Raw genomic sequence first — 25,731 nt, forward strand, 5'->3', positions numbered from 1 at the left:
CACAGTATACCAAGACAACCAAAACTGGAAATTCTTCATCATAGACATGTCCTAGTACCAAGCATCATGTGATTTTAACAATAAATCACAAAAGATATACATTGATTATTTCTCGGTACAAGCAGGCAGGCAACGGAGAAGCGGGTGGGTCAGTGAGGAATCCAGAGGCAAATACATTATCCACCAGGGAAAGCATTAACAAAGGTAAGTAACTTGTTCTTCTGATGGGTACATCTGCCGGTGGATTCCTCACCTTTTGAATTGAATCCCCAAGCAGTCTCGCTCCTGGTGGAGGGTGCCTGCCTACTTATACCAAAAAATCCTGCAACACAGAACATGCAAAATGGCCATCCCTCCTCACCTCCGAATCTAAGCAATAGTGTTTTGCAAAAGTGTGAAGGGAGGACCAAGTTGCCGCCTTGCAGATGTTACCACAGGGACATCTAAAGCCGAAGAAGAAGACTAGCACTGGTAGAATGAGCTTGAATACCTTCAGGAGGCTCCCTCTTGGCCAAGGCATAGCAGATCTTGATACAGCGGATGATCCACCTGGACAGCGTTCTCTTGTGGATTGCCTTGCCCTTCATCATGCCCACATATCCAATGAAGAGTTGGTCGTCCAACCTGAAGTCCTTATTCTGTCCAGGTAGAAGCTGACCGCCCACTTACGGTCCAGGTGATGAAGTCTGTTCTCCTCCTTAGAAGGGTGAGGGTAGAAAGTGGGTAAGGTAATGGATTGCCCTAGGTGGAAATGGGTGACCACCATACGCAGGAGAGCAGCTTCGGTCCCAAGAACCATCTTATCCACATGGAATGATGTAAATGGAGGCTTGGAGCTAAGAGCTGGCAGCTCACTCACCCTCCTAGTGGAAGTGATTGCAATCAAAAATATATTTTTAAATGCTAGAAACCTTAAGGGACAACTATGTAATGGTTCAAAATGGTGAACCCATTAAGAAAGTGACAACCAAATTTAAATTCCACTGAGGCATGATAAAAAGAGTGGGAGGAAACGTATGTGTGAGACCTTAAATGAATCTCATAACTATGAGAGGTTTAAACAATGAGGGTTGATCTGGAAAACAGAGAAAAGCCAACAAGGCAGACAAGTAGCCTTTAACAGTAGCTACTGCACAACCTTGTTGTGTTAGGGAAAAAGAAAAAAATCAGAATATCAGACAAATGAGCCTGCAAAGGATCAATCGATCTCGCTCCACACCAATTAACAAACTTGGCCCACCTACCAGAATAGACTGATTTGGTGGAGTGTCTCCTGGCCGATAAAATAACATCCACCACATCCGGTGGGAGGAAGAAAGGACTCAGGTTGCCCCGTTCAATCTCCAGGCATGAAGGTGCAGCCTCTGGAGTTGGGAGTGTAGAACCTGCCACTGTGACTGCCAGAGGAGGTCTGACCTGAGATGGAGACGGAGCGGAAGGTGCAAAGAGAGGTAAAGGAGGTCTGTGTAACACACCCTTTGCGGCCAATCCGGGGCGATCAATATGACTTGGGCCTGGTCTTGGTGACTCTTCCTTAGAACTCAAGGATTCAAGGGTATGGGAGGAAGTGCGTAAAGAAGCTGTGAGCCCCAATCTAACTGAAACACATCGCCGAATGCTTCTCACGACAGATACTTGGAGACTGCATAATGACGGTCAGAGCGCATTCTTGTGAGTGGCAAACAGATCCAACTGAAGAAACCCCCACATCCTGAAAATGTGAAGGATCACCTCTGGATGGAGAAACAACTCATGATTGGATGAGTACTGCTGACTGGGACGGCCTGCACACACATTCAGTTCTCCAGCCAAATGATTTGCAATCACGCAAATCTGAAGCTCCTGAGCCCCGGACCAGAGTCACAGAGCCTCTCTGCTAAGAAGATATGAACCTTCTCCTCCCGGTTTGTTTATGTACCACATCACAGTATTGTTGTCTGTCATGACCTGAACTAACTGACTACGAAGGGAGGAAAGAAGGGCCTTTGAGAGCCAAACGTATCGCCCGCAATTCCAGAAGATTGATGTGAAACATTCTTTCCTCTAGAGACCAAAGGCCTTTGACCTCCAGATCCCCCAGATGAGCTCCCCACCCTAGAGTGGAGGCATCCATTATCACTCTGGCCACCGGTTGAAATGGCTTCCCTTGAGACAGGTTGCCTGGAACACTCCACCTTAACAGCTCCACTGCAGTGTCTCTGGAGATCCTGATCACCTCTTCGAGATCTCTGCTGTGTTGAAACCATTGACTGTGGAGGCACCACTTGAGGGTCCTCATATGCCAGCATGCATGGTTGACCAACAGTATGCAGGAAGTGAACAGACCGAGCAGATGCTAAACCTTCAGGACTGGAACATCCGCTACAGTCTGAAAAAGCAGAATCATAGCCTGGATGTCTTGAATCCTCTTTAGAGGTGGGAAGGCACAAGTCACAGTAGTGTCCAACAATGCCCCTCAGAACAGGATGCGCTGAGAGGCCACCAGGTGAGCTTTGGGTACATTTATCAAAAACCCCGAGTTGAACAACAGTTGTGTTGTTACTTGCAAATGATGCAGCTCCATCTCTGGCGACTTCGCACTTAGCAGCCAGTCATCCAGATAGGAGAAAACAGGAATCCCGATCTTCTGAAATGTGCTGCCACCACCACCATCACCTTTGTGAAGACATGTGGTGCGGAAGTAAGGCCGAACGGAAGGACCGCAAACTGGTAGTGTTGAGACCCCACCGTAAAACGAAGATACTTCTGATGTGACTTCAGGATGGGAATGTGAAAATACACATCATGCAAATCGATAAACACCATCCAGTCTTCCTTCTGCAGCACAAGAAGAACCTAAGCCAGGGTCAACATCTTGAATTTCTCCTGTTCAAGTTAAAAATTCAAAACCCCTATGTCTAGGATCGGCCACAAATGTGTCATCCTTTTTGGAAATCAAGAAGTACTGGGAGTACCATCCTTGACCTCTTTCTCCTCCAGAACCTTCTCGAATGCACCTTTTTGTAGTAATGACAGAACCTCCTGCTGCAGAAGCAGAAGGGGCTCTTCTGAGCAAGAAAGAAGGAATAGGGGTACTTTCAGAAGGGTAGGGCATACCCATTCTCTAGGATGTTCAACAACCAAAGATCTGTAGTGATGTCTCCAATGTTGTAGAAAACAGGACACCCGTACTAGGATGGTGGAGCTAGAGCTGCTTACCTGCTGAAACCAGCAGGAGAGGCAGAAGAGGAGGAGGAGAAGACTTGCTGTCAAGCTGCACCCCGCAGACTACCCCAGCCATTTCCCTTGTAAAATCTGTACAAAGGTTTTGCCTGCTGTTGCTGCTAGGGCAGCGCCTGCTTGGCACGTAAGGATAAGTTCCTCCCAAAACCATGAAACTTGTGATATTGTATAAAGGCCCTAGGCTGGGACTGAAGTCCTAAAGACCTTGCCGTGGCTCTACTGTCTTTAAAGCCCTGCAGCACTGAGTCCACTTTGGCCCCAAACAAGCGAGATCCATCGACTGGCAGGTCTAGCAAGGTTATTTGGACATCAGGAGAGAACCTTGAACCCCGTAACCAAGTGTGCCTCCTGTTACCCACAGCCAATCCCATCACCCTGGCAACTGAATCAGCAATGTCCAGACCGGACTGTATGACCTCTAGGGCCGCAGCTTGGGCATCTGTTAGCACCTCTGAAAAATGCCTGTGGACTTTCTCAGGCAGTTTTGATAGCACCTCTATGGCAGAGTCCATAAGGGTGTGGATGTAGCGACCCAAAAGATGTGGCATTTGTTGACTTGAGGGTCATACTGCCGGACGAGAATACCTTTTTCGCAGATTGCTCCATGTTTTTTGACTCCCTATCTGCAGATCTAGATGGAAAGGAAGCTGCAGACTGCTTTAAGGAGCACGAAGCCTGGACAACAAAACTTTCTGGTGAAGGATGAGTTGACCGGAAAGGTGGATCCCTCAGAGCTACCTTGTACCTCCTTGCCACAGACCTGGCCACTGCTGGAGCAGACATCGGTTTCTGCCAGACATCAAGAATGGACTCAGTCAAAGCCTTGTTAAAAGGGAGTAAAAATGCAGAGAAAGAGGAAGGAGAATGGGGCACCTCTGTCAAGATGTTACATTTAGTTCCCACCATGGGAAGAGGCAATTCCAACAGATCTGCTGCCTTCCGGATCATGGCGTGATAAGATGTCGCCTTCTGCATTTTGGAGCCCTTTTGGAGATGAGAGCTCCCATTAGGCAGAGGTATCCAGGCCACTAGCCTCCTGCAAACCTTAAAACTCCTGACCAGGGTCCACAATCTCCCCTTCCTCAGCCTCTTTGTGCTCTTCCTGGTATTCTACCTCTTCTAATAATCTCTGTGCCTCTCTCCGAGATCTCAGCCTCGGAACAGGCATCGGTGGCACCAGATGTGGTGCCGGTCACTTTGGGATCGGTGTCGAAGGGAAGTCTACCGGAACAGTAGTCGACGCTGGTCGAGGTTGATTCGGCACTGGTTCAGAACCAGGCGGCGCCAGGGAAGATCCATCCAGTGGCACTCTTCGCTTCAGAGATAGTACGGGCATCGAAAATCTCAGCGTTGAAAGAGGCAAACTCCCTGGATCCATCAGCATAAGAGGGAAATGAGGTGGCACACCTCCCAGGGAAAATGACAGCGGATCCATAGGGCCAACAGGTGCACCAATAGGGTTTGCTGTTCTAACCAACAAGCTGAACATCGCATTTAAAAATGCGACGGATCCGTACCCAGAGTGGGGAAATTAGGATACACTGGATCACGCACTGCAGGCTCTGAAGCCACTCGAGGCAGCACATTCGCTTCTGGCTGCAGCGCCAGGGATCCTGGAGCCAGAGGCAGAGTGGTCGGCTTCGGCAACTGTGGAGGCGTTGCTTCTCTTGGAGCTGGTGGAGTCACTGCCCTCTAAACCAGAGTCACCTCAGGAGAAGGAGAGATTTCATCTTTCCGATGACGCCTGGGAACTGGGGACTCGACTTTGGCATTGTATCCTTTGACGAATGAAGCAGGGACCCATGGCGTTGCTTTTTCTTGTGCTTCTTTGACGACATCGTAGTATGAGGAGTCGGCAACTTGGAACGGGGCCTCGACCTTCTTCGACCCCTTATTTGCTCCTTGGCCATTAAGAATCTGGCCACCCTCTCCTTCAGCAATCTGGGATTCGTACGCCTGCATTATGAACACTCCTCGATGTCGTGGTCCGATGAGAGACACCATAAACAGTCTTCATGAGGGTCAGTAATAAACATCTGGCCCCCACATTCCCTGCATGGATTGAAACCAGATTTTCTCTGTGTAGCCGTAGTCGATGCTACAAACATACTACGACTCACAATAAAGAATATTCCAGAAATGGAGAGCCCTGAGAAAAACCTTTATGCGTCGAAGCAGAAAAATTGAACTGACATCAGCACACCAATGAGGTCTTCTTATGGCTCTGATGACATCATGCAGAGTCGCGTGTGGAGACATTCCATTGTGATATCCTCATCGACGTGGGATAGCTGAGGAGAAAAGTTTATGTGAAATGCTGCGCATGGGGATAATTCAAAAAGGTGAGGAATCCACAGGCAGATGTGTCCATCAGAAATTGCCTGTCTTGAATAGTAACAACTATAGCGTTTTATATAGCACTCAATATCACACTTCTGCTATTCGAAGTGTTGTAAATAGGAAGTGTTACTGTTGCTCAATTTACGAATCTCAGACAAATGGATGCTGAGTCAGCCGTGCTCTGCTTCCATCTCATGACCTGAATATCATCATGTATGTTTGAAGCAGCCATTCAACCTACCAAGCCATCCTGTCAGACAATGTTAATGTTATGTTTGCTTCCATAAATAGAAACCTATGGTGTCGCTCTAATGAGATGATAATGCACAACCTTGACAAGCATATTTTGAATAAATATAAATATCTGGGGTGCTGGCTGGATGACAAGCGAGGTCACTCATTACACTTAAACTCACTAAAACCAAAACTGGCGTCATTACAATCTGCCTTACGAACAATCTTCATAAGCACCACTCAGTACTCCTTTAAGACACTGCTGAAAATAGTCACTGCCAAACTCATTCCAACACTTGCATAAGGGGCAGTGGGTTTCCCAGGGAAATTAGGTGTCTTCCTGCACATCTCACAGAGTGCAGTATTTAGATAACTGCCGTACACCACATCTTCATCCCAGATCAGTATGGAATTCGCATTCAGTGATCAACTACATATTCAGAAGGCTTGCATCTTAAAGTTCATGCACTCAGCTAATGCAGCAGAAGGGATCGTTGAAAATTTTTGGGCTGGCAGTCTCCCTTGCTAATAGCTCACGTCAATCAAACACAGGGGCCCATGCCCTCTCCAATGCTTTAGAGCCAATAGGCGCTGCAGATTTGTGGAACTTAAAACTACTGCATCCACAGTTCAAAGCAGCCTTGTACAAGAAGGTGAAAATGTAATCTTTCACCAGAAGAGAACATGCCACCTTAGTTCTCAACAGTTATGCCAGAAGAGGGCTTCAAAAATACATATGGAACCTTTCTCATTGTATCATAAAGTGATATTTTGTCAACTTCGATGGGATGGTGGTAGATTATCTACCTCCATGGGCAGATCAACCTGACACTAAAACATGCCGCTTATGTGGCTTGCTCCAGGAATCTTTATCACACTTGCTTTGCATCTGCCCAGCTCTTCTTGAGGAACATAGAAGATTCCTCCGGCACCTGCTGGTTAAATAAGTATTACAGACAATCCCAGTGGCTGTCAATTATTTTCTGAACAATGCTCAGCCGCAGGTGATTTCCAAACGTATAAAATTTCCCGATGCAGCAGACAAATAATTAAGGAAGAAAACCATGGTTTTAAATGCTTCAGCGGTCTAGGGCGAGCTCTCTGAGTCATATATATGAAGCCTGTTGTAGATAGTTCGCTTCACTTAGACCTCAGGCCCTTACCTTCTGCACAGCGGACATCAAAGCACGCATAGACAATAGACACAATTGGCTGAGGCATATGTTCTTATTGCTGCAGATTTTATTCTCAGTTTATTAATGATGTGCTTAAATTACATGGCTGCATCATGGAAAGTGAATTGACTATCGGGTTATGCTCACCTTAAAGAGCGGCTGTAAACTACTCTTAAGAGGGAAAACTCCCTGTTTTTTCCCAATCTAAAAGGTATATTTTAAATACTATATGTTTTTTAATAAAAAAATGTGCTGCAAACCATCTCTTTCTTATGAATTGTTTGAACCTTTATGTTTGAAAAGCTGCCGCTTGCTGATCTCTTTTTTTAAACATGATACTGATACATTTATGCAATGATTCTTCTTTTTAATCTCTTTTCATAGCAGGTGGCATGGTGGACTTGATTGTCTAAATAAAGTATTTGAAACCTGACAGGCATATATACAAAAGATTTTAGGATAGCCCTATTGTCACAGCTCAAATGGCATCTTATGTCAGAAGATCACTTTATTTCAGTCGGTACAGGGACCTTACATTATCTTTTTGTTTACCCTCATTAGGTCTGCGTTGCAAACAAAACGTAGATGTAGCACATAACATTGAGTTATTGTAGTCCCAAGGTATCTCTGACAAAAATGTCAATTTCTCACCTTGGAACCAAGGCCACACCGTATTTTTCATTGTGAAATATTTACGAACACTGGTATTCAATGCAATGATCAACCGCAGGATCTTAGAAATATTTGGCCTGCCGGTCTGTCCAAAACATTCAGCTGATTGAATGCAGATGGACAGCATCCAATCCTTGGAATACCCCTAAATACATGACTGGAAAAAATGTAAAGGACATTTGAGGACTTTCTACATTGACTGTCACAGAAAAATAATTTATGGTTGTAATTAAAGTGTCACCCAGAACTACTAGCGCAGAGATTTTAGATCTCAAAATTGAACTTGACAATGAGAAGAAGACCGTGTCCTCTCTTATCAGAGCGATTTGTTTTCGTTCATTTAGTTACACCGACTGCTTGTACTACCTGCGATAACAAGAGCTGCATTATACATATCTAGCTCAAATATTGCAATCTGCTGCTAAAAAACACTGCGTTTAAAGGGTTTTTTTTAGCGTGGATTTATGCTTCTGATTATGCTATGCAGTACTGAAAAGGAGTTATTCTTCGGGTGGAGTTGGTTAAACAACCCCTCTCTGATTAGTCTGGGTTTAAGTTGCCCCAGTGCGTGTCAGATCCCCACGAGCCATTACAGAATCCTTGTTCGTACAAGTCACCTGTCTCTCTGCCATGTGTGCCTGTCATTGACTGTTGTCCCTGTCATTCATGCCTTTTTTAACCTAGACGTGCAGCAAAACAGGGCTGCTACTTGATGTTAGCATATGTGTGTGTAAGTGCCGCAAGAGCTAGTGGGCGAGACACGCTGCTGCAAAATGTGTATTTGAAACCATAGTTCACTCATGGAAGTGTGAAAATGAACAGCTAAGAACACGGGTCTAAAAATGGTTCGAACTTTTGAAAGTCATCTGTGTACCTGTGTTGCTGAAGTAATAGTTAACTACTAAGGGGTCCACCTCAGTGGCACAAGTTTTCTAGGTGAGAAGAAAAGAGTATGCAGTTCCTCAGAAACAAAGGGAGAGAGAGAGTGTGTCAGGAAGAGACTAAGTATAGAGGAAGGGGAATTCCTCTAGTCGGAACTAGGGTCCTCACACACCCAGCAAGCTAGGTGTCATGCTTCATCATATGGACCTGCTCCTCGTCGGGACGGCGCTGCAATCCCCGACGTGTGGCGCAAGGGTAGGTTAAACGGCCTGTCCCAGTAACAACCTTGACTACACCAGAAGTCTGGTGTTACGGGTGGCGCAACGAATACGGACAGAAGCAGGGATATACACCCACATAGGTTCCCCCTTGCATATGGTGAGACCATTGTCCCATAATACACGTGGCAGGTAACTTTTGTACTCCCCACAGTGTGTGGATAGTTAATTGATAAATAGGTCCTGAAGAATTGCCACGGATCCTTAGACCACTAGGCATGAAACATGTTGACCACCACAGAAGAGCATAGCTTAGCTGAACCCTAACGTCAGTCAGCTGCCACTCTGTTTCCTGTTTTTTAATCAAGTGGATAGCCTTTCCTAAATAAAGTCCTGTTTTTGGACTATCCAACTTGTTTTAATTCACTCACTCACATCCACACCCACACCACTAGGCCCCTCACACACACCACATCATACGGCCAGGAACAAAAGATCTCCGCCAAAGAGCCCCTTTAAGGGTGCCCGTCGGGGATTGCAGCGCCGTCCCGACGAGGAGCAGGTCCATATGATGAAGCATGACACCTAGCTTGCTGGGTGTGTGAGGACCCTAGTTCCGACTAGAGGAATTCCCCTTCCTCTATACTTAGTCTTTTCCTGACACACTCTCTCTCTCCCTTTGTTTCTGAGGAACTGCATACTCTTTTCTTCTCACTGATTAATTGGGCTTGTATGCTGGACCTCTCCTAAAAGCCCACTTGTCCCCCTTGTTTGATAATACAAGTTTTCTAGGCCCACTTTCGTCTTTGCATTAATGGCAATCTGGTAAGACCAATGACAGCACTAGTACTCTACAGAGACATTTTCCAAACTCAAATTTTTCATTACTCAGATTCTGAACTGGGGGATCTACCGCACAGCGGTAATAGCTGTGGAGTATCACAAGATTAAGCTAACAATCAGAGGTAAGCCGTTCCCCTGTTTGATATATTATAGGGTATCAAAAATCATCTTTTTTTTTAAACTAAGTCCAAGTTCACCAAGTTCACCTTTATAAATATATTAAATGTGGTTATATTTCCGAAATGATAGCCTTTTCAGAGTTCTGAAAATGGAACTGTGGAAGACTGGGTTACAATATCCTCATGTTGGAGGAACCCTGACATGTATATCTTGTGAACAAAGGATGTGAGCCATGAAATTAATAAATGTGGGTTTACTGATAGAGGTGTGCAAAGATTTTGGTAGCCATCTTAATGAAGGTCTTTAGAAACTTTTCAATTTCTCATACTTTGTGAAGTTTTTCACTTCAAAACATTTACGTGACTTGTGTAACAATTTATGTGTAGAATATCCTTGTATAACATTAGAAAAATGGTTTGAGGAATACAAACTTCATCTTAAACAGTCACTGCTAATCTACGCAATGCCATGGCGATTACAGAAGCTTGATAGAATGTAAACTGACACAACAAATTCTGCATACCTTTTCAACATGGAGTTGTAATGCAAGCATGCAAGTATCTTTACCCACTAGGCTGTGGTGTGTTAGTAAATACTATCTCACCGTACACAGAAATATCTCTATGTACGCAAAGACTATCAGGAAACCTTTTAACCCGGCCAATGTTTAAACATTTTAAGATATGGAAATGTTTGGGGGAAAAACATTTTTCACATCCATGGTTATATGGGGATGATACTTGCAGGATATGAAAGGAAGAAACAGAGTTTTAATGGAACACACTCTAGCTTCTTGAAACTTTGCAGAAGAAAATAACAAAAACACACACCAATATATGTGGAGTTGTCTCTTGCAACGTGAGAGTGGTGTTGAAACTAGACGTTTAATACGGGTATTGTTTCCTCAACAGCAGTAGACCAAAAGGCCTTTTAAGGGAATTGTTGGCTCTACTTTGGCATCAATGTTGGTTTCAAAGGCTTGATGCTTCAAGAGGTCCATGGAAAAACAAGTCTCAACCGGGACAATGCAATATAGTCAAGAACTGAAAACGTCCAGAAAAAGATGGATGTAAAAATGGGTGAAAGTGTAATAACTGAACCCACCAACAGTTTGGTCGTTTAAAGAACCGCAATCAGATAACATATTTACTGTATTAGAAAATTAGGTGAAGATGTCTAAAGTTACATTGCTATAATTTTAACTCATAAAAACATATGTTCATAAAACATTTTAAATGACTTGAATGGCTTTTTGTTAGGATCATAGTCAAGGAGTAAGTTGAAAGTGAATTATTTTGTCAGATAATTTAACATTGAAGTATATTGGAACACAAATTAATTTGAGTGGGTGTAGGCCATTAAGGAGTTAACTTCGAAAGAAAAACAATTTGAAGGCAAGTAGATTGTGCTAAGGTACTACACAGACTAATGCCATACCATTCTAATGCTTTGGAGACTTCTAGAACAACTTTCAAGATTTTCTTTGACTTTGGTGCCAATTTCAATGTCTAGTACAATTGGTGTTCTAGAAACAACATGGTTTGGTGCAAACTACCATCATCCACTATATATGAAGCACACAAACACACATACTTTGGACTTTGAGGATCCCTTGTGCTGCTTAGGTTTAAGCCAGGTCCTTTTTCCTTTCCTCTAAGCTAGAGGGGCTGCATAACACAGCTACCAATTACTGCGTCTCATGGTTCCCAGGCACTTGGACTACGACAGCAGATCACTTACATCACTCCTGTGATGAGGCAGCGGCTACTGCTAATAAATGTAATCAAATTAGTTAGCAGAGCTACGCAGCCAACAATCTTCAGTTTTACATTGATGTAAAGAAGCAAGAAGCTCTTCTGCAGACGAGAAGTCTTTACCTACAAATCATGAGGCTAAAATGTGGTCCTAGAAATGGAAGTCTTTATCCTTGATCATTAAGATGTTAGTCCTCTAGTAGAAATTCCCCCATCTTGGTCTCCTTGCCACAGACGTTCTTTGAGGAGAATCTTTATGTATGCAAAGAATATTAGGAAAATCTTTAAAGTAGGCAAAGGGTAAAAATGTGAACATTTGAAAAACTTTGGGGAAAACAATACATTCGTGATTATATGGGGACATCACTTGTGAGATATGGGAGGAAGAGAAATAAGAGGTTTACTGGACTACACTTGAGCTCCCTGGAACTTTGCTGAAGAAAAACAAAAACTTGCATATAACCATTTTTATATGGAGACGTCACTTGCAAGATGAGTGGGGATGAAACTATAAGTTTCCTGCAGATATTCAACAAGAGTAGTGGACCAAAAGGCAAAAGGCAATTTAAGATAACTGTTTGCTCGACTTCACTATTGAAGCGGAGTTCAAAGTCCAATTGCCTAAAGGCTTCCTTTCCAGTCTCCCATCCTTCCTTTAATTGCCCTCTGGCTTAGTTTCAGTGTGGTGGAAGTGTCTAACAGCTTCACCTGCTTACAAGAATTTAGATCTGTTTTCTCTGTTGGATTAGATATTTGAATTATTTAGCATTTTAAAGAAGGCGTTCTATTGTGCTATGGCTGTTTTGCTCTTTAGCTTCTGAAGGTTTGAATGTTTCCCATGCACCAAGCAGATTGTATCCATTGATGACGTTTTATATGCCCATCTTAAAATGTTTAAGTTACTTAACTCTTACTATGGTATTACTCCATTTAAGGTGCTCTGATTCTTTTCCAGTCTCTCTGCTTTTTTCATCATCTCCTGGGCCATATCCGATAAGCATCCTTATTCACAATCTTATTCTTGACCTCAAGACCATAGACCATATTGTCACCAGATGGTTTGTTTTATTAATTTCCTGATATTAAGTCACTACTGAGTGAATCCTTGGGTGTCATACTCGTGGACAAATTCTCACAGCACGTGCGCCTAATTTTTTTTAAAAAGGAAGCAAAATGCTCAATGTCAACTAAATACGATTTACAATTTAAACGTTTTGTATTGGACCAATAACTTTACACCCTAATACAATCCCTAGTTCGTATTAGAATTCAATATGGAAATACCTTACTCACACACCTAACAAAACGAAACCTGACTCGTCAAACAGTAGTCTTAAATTCAGTAGTGAGGCATAAATCCACCACTAAAGAGAAAGAACACATCTTACGAATATGAAGATCTCTAAACTAGCTCCCAGCGGAGAGTCACTTAGTGCTAAGAACAGCTTGCAGCGTGTACAGAGCCTTACATTATAACTACCTGGATTACTTAACACAGATACTAAAAGCCCCTTGGCAAGAGCAAAATTGCAAACATTTCAAAACTCAACAATTAAAAAAAACTCTGCCAGTCATGCTCATCAGTAGTGTCAAGAATATGAAACAACTTCCATTCTGAATTCAGTACAGTAGATCCCTATTGCACTTCTTTGAGGAGCAGTTTGAAAGGAATCTTAACTCCTTCCCTGCTCATGACGGAACCACTCCGTCATGAGCCACGGGTGCCGTGTGCTCATGACGGAGTGGTTCCGTCATGCTGCGGCCGTTGGCGGCCGCTCCGCCCACGCGGCGCTAATTCCCCGCCTGTGCGGGCGATTAGCGCCGTGGGCGGAGTCATGACGGAACCACTCCGTCATGAGCACAGCTCAACCGTGACTCATTACGGAGTGGTACCGTCATGAGCACGGCGCCACCGTAGTGCCCCCAAACCCCCCCCCCCAGCGCTGCGGCGGAATTCCATTGATATTTTCGTGCTGACTAATTTCTGTCAGATCCTGTATCTCAATCTATAAAGTGCAAGAGGACCAGCTCATCCAATATGAAACAATACAAGAAACTTTTGTGCATACGAAAGACGTTTGTATCATCGCCTACTAACAAGTTAAGAGTTTATGTAGTTTTCTTATCCCAATACTTTATTGTGTATGCAATATGGTGACAATGACTTGGGTCACCCCATAAAAAAAACACAAAAAATAAATAGTCTGTTAGGTGTCCGAGTATTTTTTGTCTTTCCACACTCAATGTAGAATGGATTATCTACCCCTTAATTGATCTCTAGCCACGTTGCAAGAGTACATAATGTGTTGTGTTTTAATGATTCTGTGCATCTATCTGCAACTAGTCATTTATTCTTCACTTCATTTCTTCAACAATCGTTTCCCAAACTGTGGTCCGCTGACCCCCAGGGGTCCGTGACACATTCCCAGGGGGTCCGCAGGAGGCAGTTTTAAAAGCACTGCAAAGTTCCTTGTCTAATTAGCAGTTTTCGAGCAACAATAAAGGTGTAAAAATAAAGCCAGTGATTAATGCACCTGCTGGAGAGATGAGAGTTTGTCCAGTGGCAGCTTTGAGTTGTCTAGTGTAGCACAGAGGGTTAATATGCCTGCTGCAAAGAACGTGTACCATGCATTTTGAAAAACAGTATTTTATGTGCATAGGCGAGTGTGTTACTGCTTTTGTCACAGAGATTATTTTGTTACTGTGCAGTGCATAAGTGACAGCCAAAATCTAGCACAGTGACCTATCAACTGTCATCAAAGAGCTGCTTGCAAACTGCATGGTACAAGTTAGTAACTTATGTTTTTTCCCCAGTCTTTCATTATCCTGATGCTGCTAAAAAGGTTTATTTGGGCAGAAATATATTTTTATTGTTAAAGTCAATGCTGACCACTGGGTGAGGAGAGGCACTGTTGAAGGGTGATAATAAGGGAATCATTGAATAACCCCAACAAAGAATGTCGTCCTAGTGTATAGTAAGGTCTTCATTTACTATTTGTTAAAAGCTAATACAATTTAATATATAATGATAAATGTGTTTTAGAATGCACCATAATTTCCTACATTTCTTGGGGGGAGAGCCTCCCAAAGCCCCCTATGTAGTGGTCAGGCTCACTCACTACACTTGGTGTGCACCGTATGGTGACTGGTTTGAAAACATTTGCCATGGCTGCTTTGGGTTTCCAGTCTGGCCCAGGGCTGCACCATATTTACAAGAATATGGTGCAGCCCTGCGTTTCCCCCAATGCTGGCGCTACACTTAGCAGTTTAGCGCCAACGCAGGCTCCCTTGCACAATGGCAAGGGTGTGTGCATGCAGGGGAAGATTCTTTATGTACAGGAAGGTCCCCCTTCCTACACATAAACAATCTTGAAATGCCGTTTTGTCACTTCTATGTGTGCTGCCTAATGGCATTTTTTAAAAAGATTGTTTATGTGCAGCAAGAGTCACTTTCCTAAACTTAAACAATTCAAGGTGTTTTGCATTTTCCATGTGTGCTGTACAAGGAAAGCCACATGGAAAAAACAAAAACGTTGAGAAATAAGGGATTTCTCCTTGTTATGCCAAGTTAAGACCTGGTTTTCCCTGGCCTTAATTTTGGCGCAGCTTCCTATTTATGCTGCCCTTGTAAATAGGGGGCAGTGTCAAAATCAATGGGTGTTGCGGTGGCACTGCCTGACAGAGGGGCCTTATTTAATAGGCAGCATTAAGCCATGTTATGTGGCTTAACGCTGCCTTGTAAATAAGACAAAGCCTCTATAGACACAGTAATGTCGCAAAAAGTGTGCACATGTGTGTTTATTTTTGGGGAATTACTGTTTTAATTGTGACAAATTAATTGAGTGTCCCCGACTTCCAGTGGTGACTCAATGGGGGTCCTCAGGAGTCACAAGTTTGGGAACCACTGTGCAGCTTTTGCATTTTTATTGTTTCTTGGTTTCTTTTTGTAGTTTTCTTCTATAAAACTGCACGTCATGAAGTGTACTAACCAGAAAATGACGATGGGAATGAGGGAGGCACCATCTAGATATCCAGTGACACAATAAACAATGAAAATATGTAAGTCAGAGGTTTGCTAGTAACAGCAGCAAACGCTACCATATAAACACAGGAGAAAGAGACCTCACCCGTTGTCTGTGGTCTGACTTTGCATAAATAAGTGAAGATGTTTAAAATAACAATGTAGGCTCCTTGCAACAGCTTTGAATTAAATCATGCCCAGAGTGTTTACAAACGAGGCACATGGCCATTTTGTCAAATGTTTTACATCAATATATTTTAACAAGGCAGCCACCCACAAGCCTTAACCCACAAAAAGGCACCTGCCCACATCCAGGGCACCGGGTTAGGAAACAAGAAATTCAAACTGCTATTGTAAACCTTTTCACCAGATGACATTTTTCAAGTTCAAACAAAAAGTTATTGAGAGTATTGGCACGGTGCTTAAATGTGAAAATGCGTACAAGTAGTCTTGAGTCCAGGGCACTTAGGAATGATGTAGGGCTAAAACTGATCATTCTTGACACGACACAATGACTGATTAAAACATTGAAACTCTAAATGTGCACTTACACAAGTTGACAAAAAAAACACTGAAACTGTGAAAAGTTGAAATACCAGCACCATAAAAGCGTGTGTTTTTTAGTAGAAACAGAAGAATATAAATGCAATAAAATTAACATACTTATTCATCAAGTGTAATAAAAAGAAAACAGTAATGAAAATGAATGATGAAAAAGCTTTTTACTGAAAATGAGTGTGATTCTAAGTGATAAGACTTAACATTCCTGTTGCTTCCACTGTAATGCATCATGAAGATGAAACTGGTACAAAATTAATATGAAATGAGTAACTTAAATTATATTTACATTACTAATACTTGACATTATTTGGATCATGAAAATGTAAAACCGAGTTTAGTAAAATTATTTTTAAGAATAATTTGCATGTATGTACTTTGAAAATCTTAGAGCTAGGCCATATTCAGGTTTAATCATTTCTATGCAATAATTACTGACAGTACTACCATTATTGCTTTATATGAAATGCTTGATTTATTTCCATATGTTTTAATTTTATTATGAGTTTCATTTACTTAATAAGAAATGCTAACTTTAAACACAAACGCATTGACTTCTTTCCTTTAGGCAGCATTATTTCATTGCCTGCTACAAATGGAGTTTGGAAATATTTCATTTCTCTAAATGTTGCTTGATCAGTTTAGTTTATGCAACTTTTCTTATGAAAAGAACGTTTGTTATTCTAGTGTTCATTGTGAAGTGAACTGGCGAGAACCGAACATTGGGACTGTACTCATGAAGAACAACAAAGTATATAGCTCTTGGTCAACTAACCCGAGGATGGAAAGGACAGTTGTTTCTCATGACCAGCATGGGAAAGTAGGCTGGAGTATCTAAATTGTACCCGTCGAACGGAAGAATGACCACATGATGATCAGACCATTGTGGAACAATGACTGATGTTATGAGTGCATCATTACTACCATATAAACTGACTCCCCAAAGAAGGGGAGCTCAGGCACTCTTACTTGTAGAGGACTCTTTGGAATGCTTTCTGCAACAGCTGCTGTGGCTGCTGATCGATTAGGAATCCTTCTTTGCTGACAGACTAATTACCTTTTTATGTTCTGCTTTTATCTCTTTGCAATTAAGTTGCCTGCTGAACTCTTTTGGACAGTCTTGTGAGAGACAAGATCTGAACTTTCCTGATTTTGCTCTGTTCTCTGTGGCCTTTGCCCAAGCTCTATCTGACTTTAACTTGATCCCTTTGTCCCTTTCAGAGTGAATTCTTTGGAACCCTCCTCCTGTCTTCATTGGTAGTGGGAATCTGTCAGGTTGACTATTCTCTTCATGAACAGAATACTTTGATTAAATGTGTGGTTTATTCTTAACTGAGCTACTTAAAATGTTCCTTATATACATTGATTTTGGATCTTTAATACGATAACTAAATTATCTAAAATTGACTAAGTCTGTTATTATCTCTTAATATTCTTTCCTTAAAATAGTGCTAATGAGACATTGATTCTAAATGCACGACAGGGAGAGCCATAGATTATTTTAAGAACATCCATTTCTGCTGCTTTTATTTTGTGTTGCGACTGCAGAACTCTTAGTTTGTATAATTTTAGTTAGGCTGAACTTCTTCAGGAGGCTGGGTCTACCCATTGCAATTCTTTATTTCTATAGCATGGTTCTGAGAGTAGTGCATTTAAAATGTATCTCTAACTTGTGAATTGGCTGCTAATTAATTGGTCCTCTTTGGGTAGTCAATGCTTAGGACATCCTGATTTCTCACCCCTGACTAAGAGGATGAAAGTTCCATCTGAGGACCAATGCCTCTGTAGGTACAATATAAAATCTGAGTGTAGCGAACTGTAGAAAGAGATAATTTGTGGGCCCAGTGCAGCGGTTGAAGTTGAAAAAAAGACTTCTGCTGGATCAGAACGTGCACCTGCACCTTTCTACACCTTCCAGCTAAGATCCTTGAGAAACATCTGAATAGCCATTTGATGGAATTTACGAATGAGCAGGGATTGCTGGATAATTCCTAGTTCCATTTCAGGAAACATTTGGGAACCGAAGTGGCCCACGGCCTTTAATAACATCTCATCCTCACTGATGAGATATGGGTATCACACAACGGACCAGGGCTTATCTGACCTCATGGACATTTCACAGAGGGTGCTGCTACAGCAGTTCTACTCAGATGTTTTCTCTGTACCATGTGGAGTGCCGCAGGGCTCATCATTGAGCCCTACGTTTTTCAACTTGTACATCTCTCCACTTGTTGCCATCATTCTGGTTTATGGGATGCATGTAATTTCCTAAACTGATGACACAGAGATTATTGTGTCGATTCCTAATAACTCTGCTGTCACGGCAGATAACTTCTCACAATGCATGTCAGCAATTGCCGACTGGATGGGAAGAAATTTTATGAAGTTAAAAAGTGATAAAACCGAAATAGAACTCGTTGGGATGCAGACCTCATGCAGGAATAGTAACTGGTGGCCGGGTGCCTTAGGCACCTGTCCCGTTCCAGTTGAGAAGGCAAAACATCTCGAAGTCATTTTAGACACGGCACTCACACTTAGTGCCCAGTCTAATCGCACTGTGGCAACCTGCTTTAGGCTTGTAAGGATACTTAGAAAATGTTTCACGTATTATCCCATTGTCGGCGCGAAAGCGGGTCTCATAAGCCCTGGTCATGTGGACTATTGTAATTCCCTCAATTTTGACTCCAATATCAGTACTCATCATCAATTTTAGGAGGCACAGAATGTGCTTGCCAGAGCGATCCTTGAGATTCTGAGACGCCAATCAGCTGCGGCTGCTGGGTTGTGTCATTTGCATTGGTTCCCTATTAGAAAACGCATTATGTTTAAAGCTGTCTGTATTGTACACAAGACCCTTTATCTTCCTAGTCTTGCTGAGATTAAAGAGATGTTTCACTGGTACACTCCAGCAAGAAACCTTCGGTCCACACATTGTAATTTGTTCTCTATACCTAGGATCTGAGAGATGAAATGGGGAGGCAGCAGGCAAACTCTAGAATTCTCTACCACAGCGCCTTATTGCAATAACAGAGTTTTTGTCTTTTAGAAAGACACTTAAAACTTGCCTCTATGCTATAAAGACAGTGTTACCCCCTATAACTTAATATGGTGGGTCTATGGACACGGCTCAGTTCTGGACGTTCGGCAACAGCGCCTTGATGCCTTCGGGTAATTGGTTGCGCTTTATCAAAATTAATTCAATTCAAATCATATCAACAGGTGTCTGACCTACCAAGCATATTGTTGTAATCAGGACTGAGGCATACAGTTGTTCTAGAAATCACAGCCTGGCAGCAGTACTGAAAAACTGAAACGACACATATTTGGCACCATCAGGGTCAGGTGGGTTTGGGATGATAAGTATACCATCCACAGGCATAGTGCACCTCCAGTGATTTTCGACATTTCAAGAGGGTGAAAATTAAAAGAATCAATGGCCTGGAAAGGTTTAAGAACCTCTGGAGAGGAAGTGTTTGATCATGCTGTAAAAAAGCACAAATCAAAGCCACCAAACATGACACAAAGTACGTGAAACAGCTTCCTGCCGGCCATTGGCACTTAAAGCAGGGAAGATGGTGAAGCAGATTATTTATACTATGCTACAGGTGAACTAATCATTACTAGGTGCATAGTTAATGTTACTAAATGAAATCATGGATACCTTAAAGGTTTTGCAGTTTGTGTTCAGTAACTACGCCCAGTCTGCCTCAAGCTATTTTTGGTATATTTTCAATGTACAGATTCAGTATACAAAGAGCAACTGGAACAGCTAACAGCTTAGAACTCCCAACATTTCAGTTTATTCATGTTGTGCTCTAGCCAGGCACTTAACTCACTGTATCTACCTGTTAAGTGGTAACCTGTGTTACTACTTTCCTCATAAGATCAGAAACATCACCGTTCTTGTGTGCTATAGATCTGTTCGAATAGCCGCCCACAACAAGCTTACATGGTCTACGCCTAGACTAATACATGTTTTGTTTATTTCCCATCACCTCTGTTTCCTTCAAATGTAAATTACTGAAACTGTGACACAGTAAATTGACCAACCGAGGCAACACTTTATATATGATAAAAGGCACTGCCACATTCCGCCAATCCATCTAACAATAACACAATTGAAAGCCCACTGCACATATACAAAATCCGAGCCCTGGGAGGCTGTTCTCCATTCAAGTATCATAGTAAGGACTTGTGGACCCAGAATTTTTGAATGTCTCTTTCCTCACACCAGGGTATAATTTGCTCACCTATGCCATCAAGACCCATGCCAGGGCTGTGACGGTAGGAGTTTGTCAACCTCACCCCAGCCAAACTCATACTTTCACCATGTGGGCCGTGCATTGCTGGCTGATAGCATCACAAGAATAAAGATGTCCTCATCCCAGTGCATGCCTACATGTGGGGGCATAGTTGACCCTTTCACCATAATACTTGGATTGCCAAGCATATGATCCAGCTCTGCACTCCACTTACCCAACCTTTTGCAACTTTAGAAACATGTGGACCCCACCACTTCGATAAAGAAGATTGTTTTAGTCCTGTCCGTGCACATGCATCGCTCATGCTAGATGTAAGGATGCCATGCCGTATGCTCCATTTTCCGATTCAGAGTGAATGAGCACACTAGGCCTACACAATTCAGTTGCATAACAAAGCCATATTCCTCGTACTAAGAAGTCGGTAAAACAATATTTTGAGTTAATGGGTACAAGATAACACTACTAATCAAGGAAAGGGGCAATCAAGCTTTCCCACTGTATAAAAAAGATATCTCCTCCCAGATTATGTAATGAGCCATTGGCTACCTTAGCATAGGAGATGGCATACTCGTCCATGTAGCTTATGCATAGATAGAACACTCAATGGAGCAGCGAGACCAAAGACATTGTCTATAAAGGTGATGCTGTGGAGGTCATTAGAAATAGAAAATATGATGACTGTTGTATGTGAGACATTAGTGCGAAGATAGATAATACCTAGGCACAGTGTTGCGAAGGCACGTAACCACAGATAACAATGGGTATCTGGAATGTGAGTGATACCCATATGGTCAAACATGAGGTCATCTGGTTAAGAACTGTCTCCACAAACCAGAAAAATGTCCATGGTGCAAGCCTCATTGGAATTACTGAATCCTGTAGTCCCAGTGGTAGTGAAAGGTCACACTCTTAAGTATAGTGAAAAAACATCATCTAGCATGCTTGTTTCACTCATGATTTCTATGCTTTATACTTCAGACTTTAGAACAGTATCATTGGGCCTTAAACCCCCTTTGATTGCTATGCCATTCCTGGTGGGTTTGTTTGTAATAATGAGGAGTTGCCTTGACAAAGCGATCAATGTGATTGCAAAACACGTATTGGATAAAGTGTTTTCTGGATTGTTAGAAGCACTTTAAGAACAATTACAGCCATTTGGGAAATTGCTTTGTGGACTACAAATGTGAATTAATTTGAAGGTTATATGTGGGATTAGTCGCTCTAGTTTTATTTTTCATATTTAGGTTTGTTGTGTTAAGGGTGCAAGGGAGTATGCACCACGTGAGCTGGGCCATAAACAGTTGTTCTTTAAACTTCCTATGTGCTTTAAAAGTTCTGTCTTACCCTAGGCTTGCATACGTGTCTCTTAGGCTTTTGGGTACTGGAATGTCTGAGTTCTGTAATGTTTAATTATCGGTTGAGGTTTGTGGGAGTTAACAGGCAAAACAAATACAGCTCTCGAGTTTAAGGCCCTCAAACCCATTCTTCCTATAAATGTCAAGAGACCCTGTGTCGTTTGTGGCACATTCAGCCAACAATGTCTGTGCTGGGGCTTTTAGTCCCGTGCCTACAATTTGATATTCAAATCATGCACGGGGGGAACAGATGGTTCTCTGCCACTAGGGTACCACATTCCGACCCCTGGACTCTCCACTAACAAACTAATCCACTATTGTCAGATGTAGCCTTGCTTCACTTGGGTAGAATCAACAGAATTTAAACACTGGATAACAATGAGGCCCCATTGGTTTACAGAGATGTGCTCACCCTAAAGATGAAGCCCCTAGCAGCACTGTGGCCTCCTTCATTAGAAGTGGGGTATTTAACATCAGGACTCACTGCTTTTCAGCAGCAGGATTGAAAGGAGCCTGTGCTGTTCAGCTGGTACTTCTGCCCACCTGGCCTACCTTTAAGAAATGAGTAACATAACACAATAAAAGGCACGGTAGGTGTGTACTGCCCGATATACTCGCCACCTGCAAACAAGTAACATGTTCCTAATGTTTGCCTGAAACAACAGGTAACTATGAGCATCTGAGAAGCTGGCTGGCAAATTCAGCACATAGCAAAATTAGGTATTATTTGCAAACTGAATGGAGCAGAGTAGTGTTTTTCTTCACTACTTGTGCAGACCATAAAGCGCATCTTTGGAATCAGTAGGCCTTGGTACATTTTTAGACAGGTTAAACACTGAATTCAGCACAATTCACAATGATCCATTTTACACTTACAGACATGACGTTCTAGGTTTTGTCATGTCTCATAAATAGTAGAAGAATCTGTATTTCTATATGAGATAAGGTGGTCGTGTTGGCATTGACAGATGCTGTACAAACAAGTGGCTATTAGCTCGAAAGGACCCGCCTCACATATTATCAGGTAAATACGAGTTCACGAGCTCTAGTTAATTCCATTCAGCAAAGCAAATCTCCTCGCCACATGGAAACACATTAACAACTCAAAGAAATAAGAGTCGTCGACTTACCATTTGTGACTGGCTCCTGGGACACCCATTGATATCTTCAACCTTTTCATTGGCTGCAGAAAAACAACCAAATGGTAGACAGAACTTAAAACCGTGAAGAAGAAAAATCCGGAAAAGTAAAAAAAATATATACTTGAGGGTGAAAAATGGGCCCGTGGAAGTAGTTTAGACTGAGCACCCCTCGACAGTTCCACAGTAGCTCACTTGTTCGCGGCAGTCAATCCCTCATGCAGAAACCGAGCGGGGCTAAGTGCGAGGGAGGTCGCCTGCTGATTAGTCAGCCGGTGCCAAGCGACTGCTGCTGACATGAAGTGCACCGGGATTGTCTCCGCACAGCCCTGGATAATGTTTCAGGGCGTCCCCGGGAACACGCTGCGCTCGGGCCGGCGCGGCGCACACATGGGAGGCATATGGTGTACTGGAGCGTTCGCTTCTGACAGCTCCCCATGTGCGCGGTGCGTTTCTGGCCGCGCGCGCGAGCAACAGTTAAAACAGCCGCTCCCAGGCGCCCCAGCAGGCTCATACTTTTCACAAAATGAAAGGGAAAGCGGCATACTCTGAGAGACATATGGACCTGGGCGAAGGACATTATTCAGCGCTCACCTTTTTGAAGAGAAAACTGTGTTAGCGTTCGGGAGCCCACCCTTCTCCCCACTACTCTCTTCAGACACGGGGCATGTGCTCGTGGAAAACTCTCAATGCAAGGCTACTTTTAACATAGTAAAGCCTTTATAGCGCTACGTACATGCAACTACGACATAATACAGGGAGTTTCTCCCATGCTATGCTACTCCACATCCCACGGCGAGTACGTATTCGACCAGCACGACTGAGTCTGCTGTCACGCTGTCCCGTACGTGCTGTGCGCAACAATGTTCGGTAAATGGTGCACCTGAGGTTTTGCCCCTTCCCGCTCTGCGGTGTGCGCGCACGCGCGTCCCCTGCTCGGAACTCACCGATGATCTGGATGATTTCCGCCAGCAGGACGCCATCCGCGATGTCCTGCTGCAGGTCCTGGATCAGCCGCTTGTGCCCGGATTTCGCAAGGTAGTGGTTGGCCCAGTCAGTGTAGATCTGTAGATGAGGGAGGGGGGACGGGGGAGGAAGACAATAAACATTCTTAAGTCAAATATTGGCTCGCAGATTCAAACTATTCCGCATCACATTCCAGTTTAAAAAGTCAGAGCAGAAAAGGAAACAGTCATGCGGCAAATTTTGAAAACACTTTTCCTTTTTCATCCTCTCTGTGACTCACCCGCCGGGTAGGCTCACTTCCCTGACCACAGAGGGCTCGATAACTCCCATTGGGGGGTTTGTAGAAAACCTTTAACAAAGCAGGCGCTGCTATGCCTCTGTGACCTTTCCAATAAGATTGATTTATGAAGGGAAATAAATGGAGCCAGCTCGTGCTCACGTGAGTGTGCCGAGGATAACGTGGCCGCGGCCCTGTCACATGCTGCCCATTCATGACGGGGCACTCAGCATAGAGTGCGCGTTAAAAAGCTCACGATTCCTTCTAATCAGGGATTCCCACCCGGGGTTCAGACCCAGACCCGGCAGCAACGAATAATGGACTTTGAAACAAGTTTCTATTGGGCCCTATATTAATGTCCTTTACAAGGAAAGCACTGATCGATTTATCAACATTATCAAGGACTGTAAAATCCTGTAATATAATTCACGCCAGTCAGGTAGCCCTGTTTACATTTCCCATGCTTCACTTACTTTACTTCCCTAAATGTATTTGCTTTACCCGGGATGCTGTTTTTCGCATTCAGCATATTCATCTTGTATTTTGTGTACTGTGGACTGGATTGTCTGTAGGTGTGCAAACTCAGGGTGTGGGTGGCTGTTGGGAGCTCTGGAGATGAAGTTTAAGGCAGAGACGTTTTAAGGTATAGGCAGAGTGGACTTTGGCCCAGAGCATCAGCCTTTCAGGGGCCCCCTGCTAAGCCAGCTCTGTTGTGATGACCTCGAATAATTCTTAAACATGTTATTTTAAATTCCGTTTTCCTTCAATTTATTTTTAATGTGGATGATGTGTCTATTGCAAACATTTTGCAGAGAAATGTTGCGTTTGTGTCATGCAACGTCCATAACAAAGTTCTTTTAGATCAAAGCAGAACGTTACATATGAGAAATGAGAGGGTGACAGAGATGTTACTTGCAATATTATTAGTGAGCTATTGCTGTGTTACAATATTGAAAACACAACGTCACTGTCTCTAAAACATTAGATGTAAACACATTTAGTATTTGGACAAGTGTGCATGCGCACTGTCAGTGACCTGGCCAAAGAGGGCATGAAAGCGCTGAAATTGGGACCATAAATTCAGAACTGTCATGAACAGGGGCCCCCAAAATACGTTTGGCCCAGAGCCCCCCAAATAATTAAGATGTCCATGGTTTAAGGCAGTGCGAGGTTCTCACAGTCCTGTCAGTGGGTCGCTATTGTGTGATGTGCCTGACTGCAATAACAGAAAACTCACAGAGAGACACTCAAACAATAGTCAGGTAGTTAGCGGACTGTGTGAAGCACAAGAGTTTAGCTTACATGCTTAAGCCACATGCTTAATTACACAAGCCATGTCTCTTGGAAAGGACTCAAAGTCACGCTTCTTTTGCCACAACCCCTTCAAAGACCTCCCATTCCTTCACTATCTTTTTTTATTCCAATTAAAATTAAGGGTCACCTTGCATTCGAAGATGAGCGTCTAAAAATCTGAGCCATGTAGAATTATTTGCGGGAAACATTGAATTTGGTCTGCTGGTCCTAAAAAGATATGTGTCCAAAACACAGCTTCAGGGAGAGCAAAACGTCTGCTCGGGAGTGAGGTGACGGCTGCAGCGGGCGATGGGCAAGGCCTGGGGGACACGAGAAAATGGGTGAAAAAAGCTTAAGTGACAGGAAAAATGGCACTGCATTTTCATTTTTGGAATAAACG

General features: G+C 43.1%; 1 protein-coding gene across 3 annotated transcripts in view; it reads right to left on the minus strand.

Moving 5' to 3' along the window:
• NAV3 (neuron navigator 3) overlaps positions 1–25,731 on the minus strand; it is a 1,112,283-nt gene that overhangs the window by 913,494 nt on the left and 173,058 nt on the right. For all 3 annotated transcript variants that reach the window (XM_085653004.1, XM_085653005.1, XM_085653006.1), the window contains exons 2-3: positions 23,743–23,860; positions 22,787–22,839 (exon numbers count right to left, since the gene is read on the minus strand). In XM_085653004.1, the coding sequence (XP_085509130.1) occupies positions 22,787–22,839; positions 23,743–23,860 (171 nt within the window). The remainder of the gene's footprint in view (positions 1–22,786; positions 22,840–23,742; positions 23,861–25,731) is intronic.

The sequence above is a fragment of the Triturus cristatus genome, chromosome 4_1 (assembly GCF_964204655.1).
Source record: "Triturus cristatus chromosome 4_1, aTriCri1.1, whole genome shotgun sequence".
NCBI lineage: Eukaryota > Metazoa > Chordata > Amphibia > Caudata > Salamandridae > Triturus > Triturus cristatus.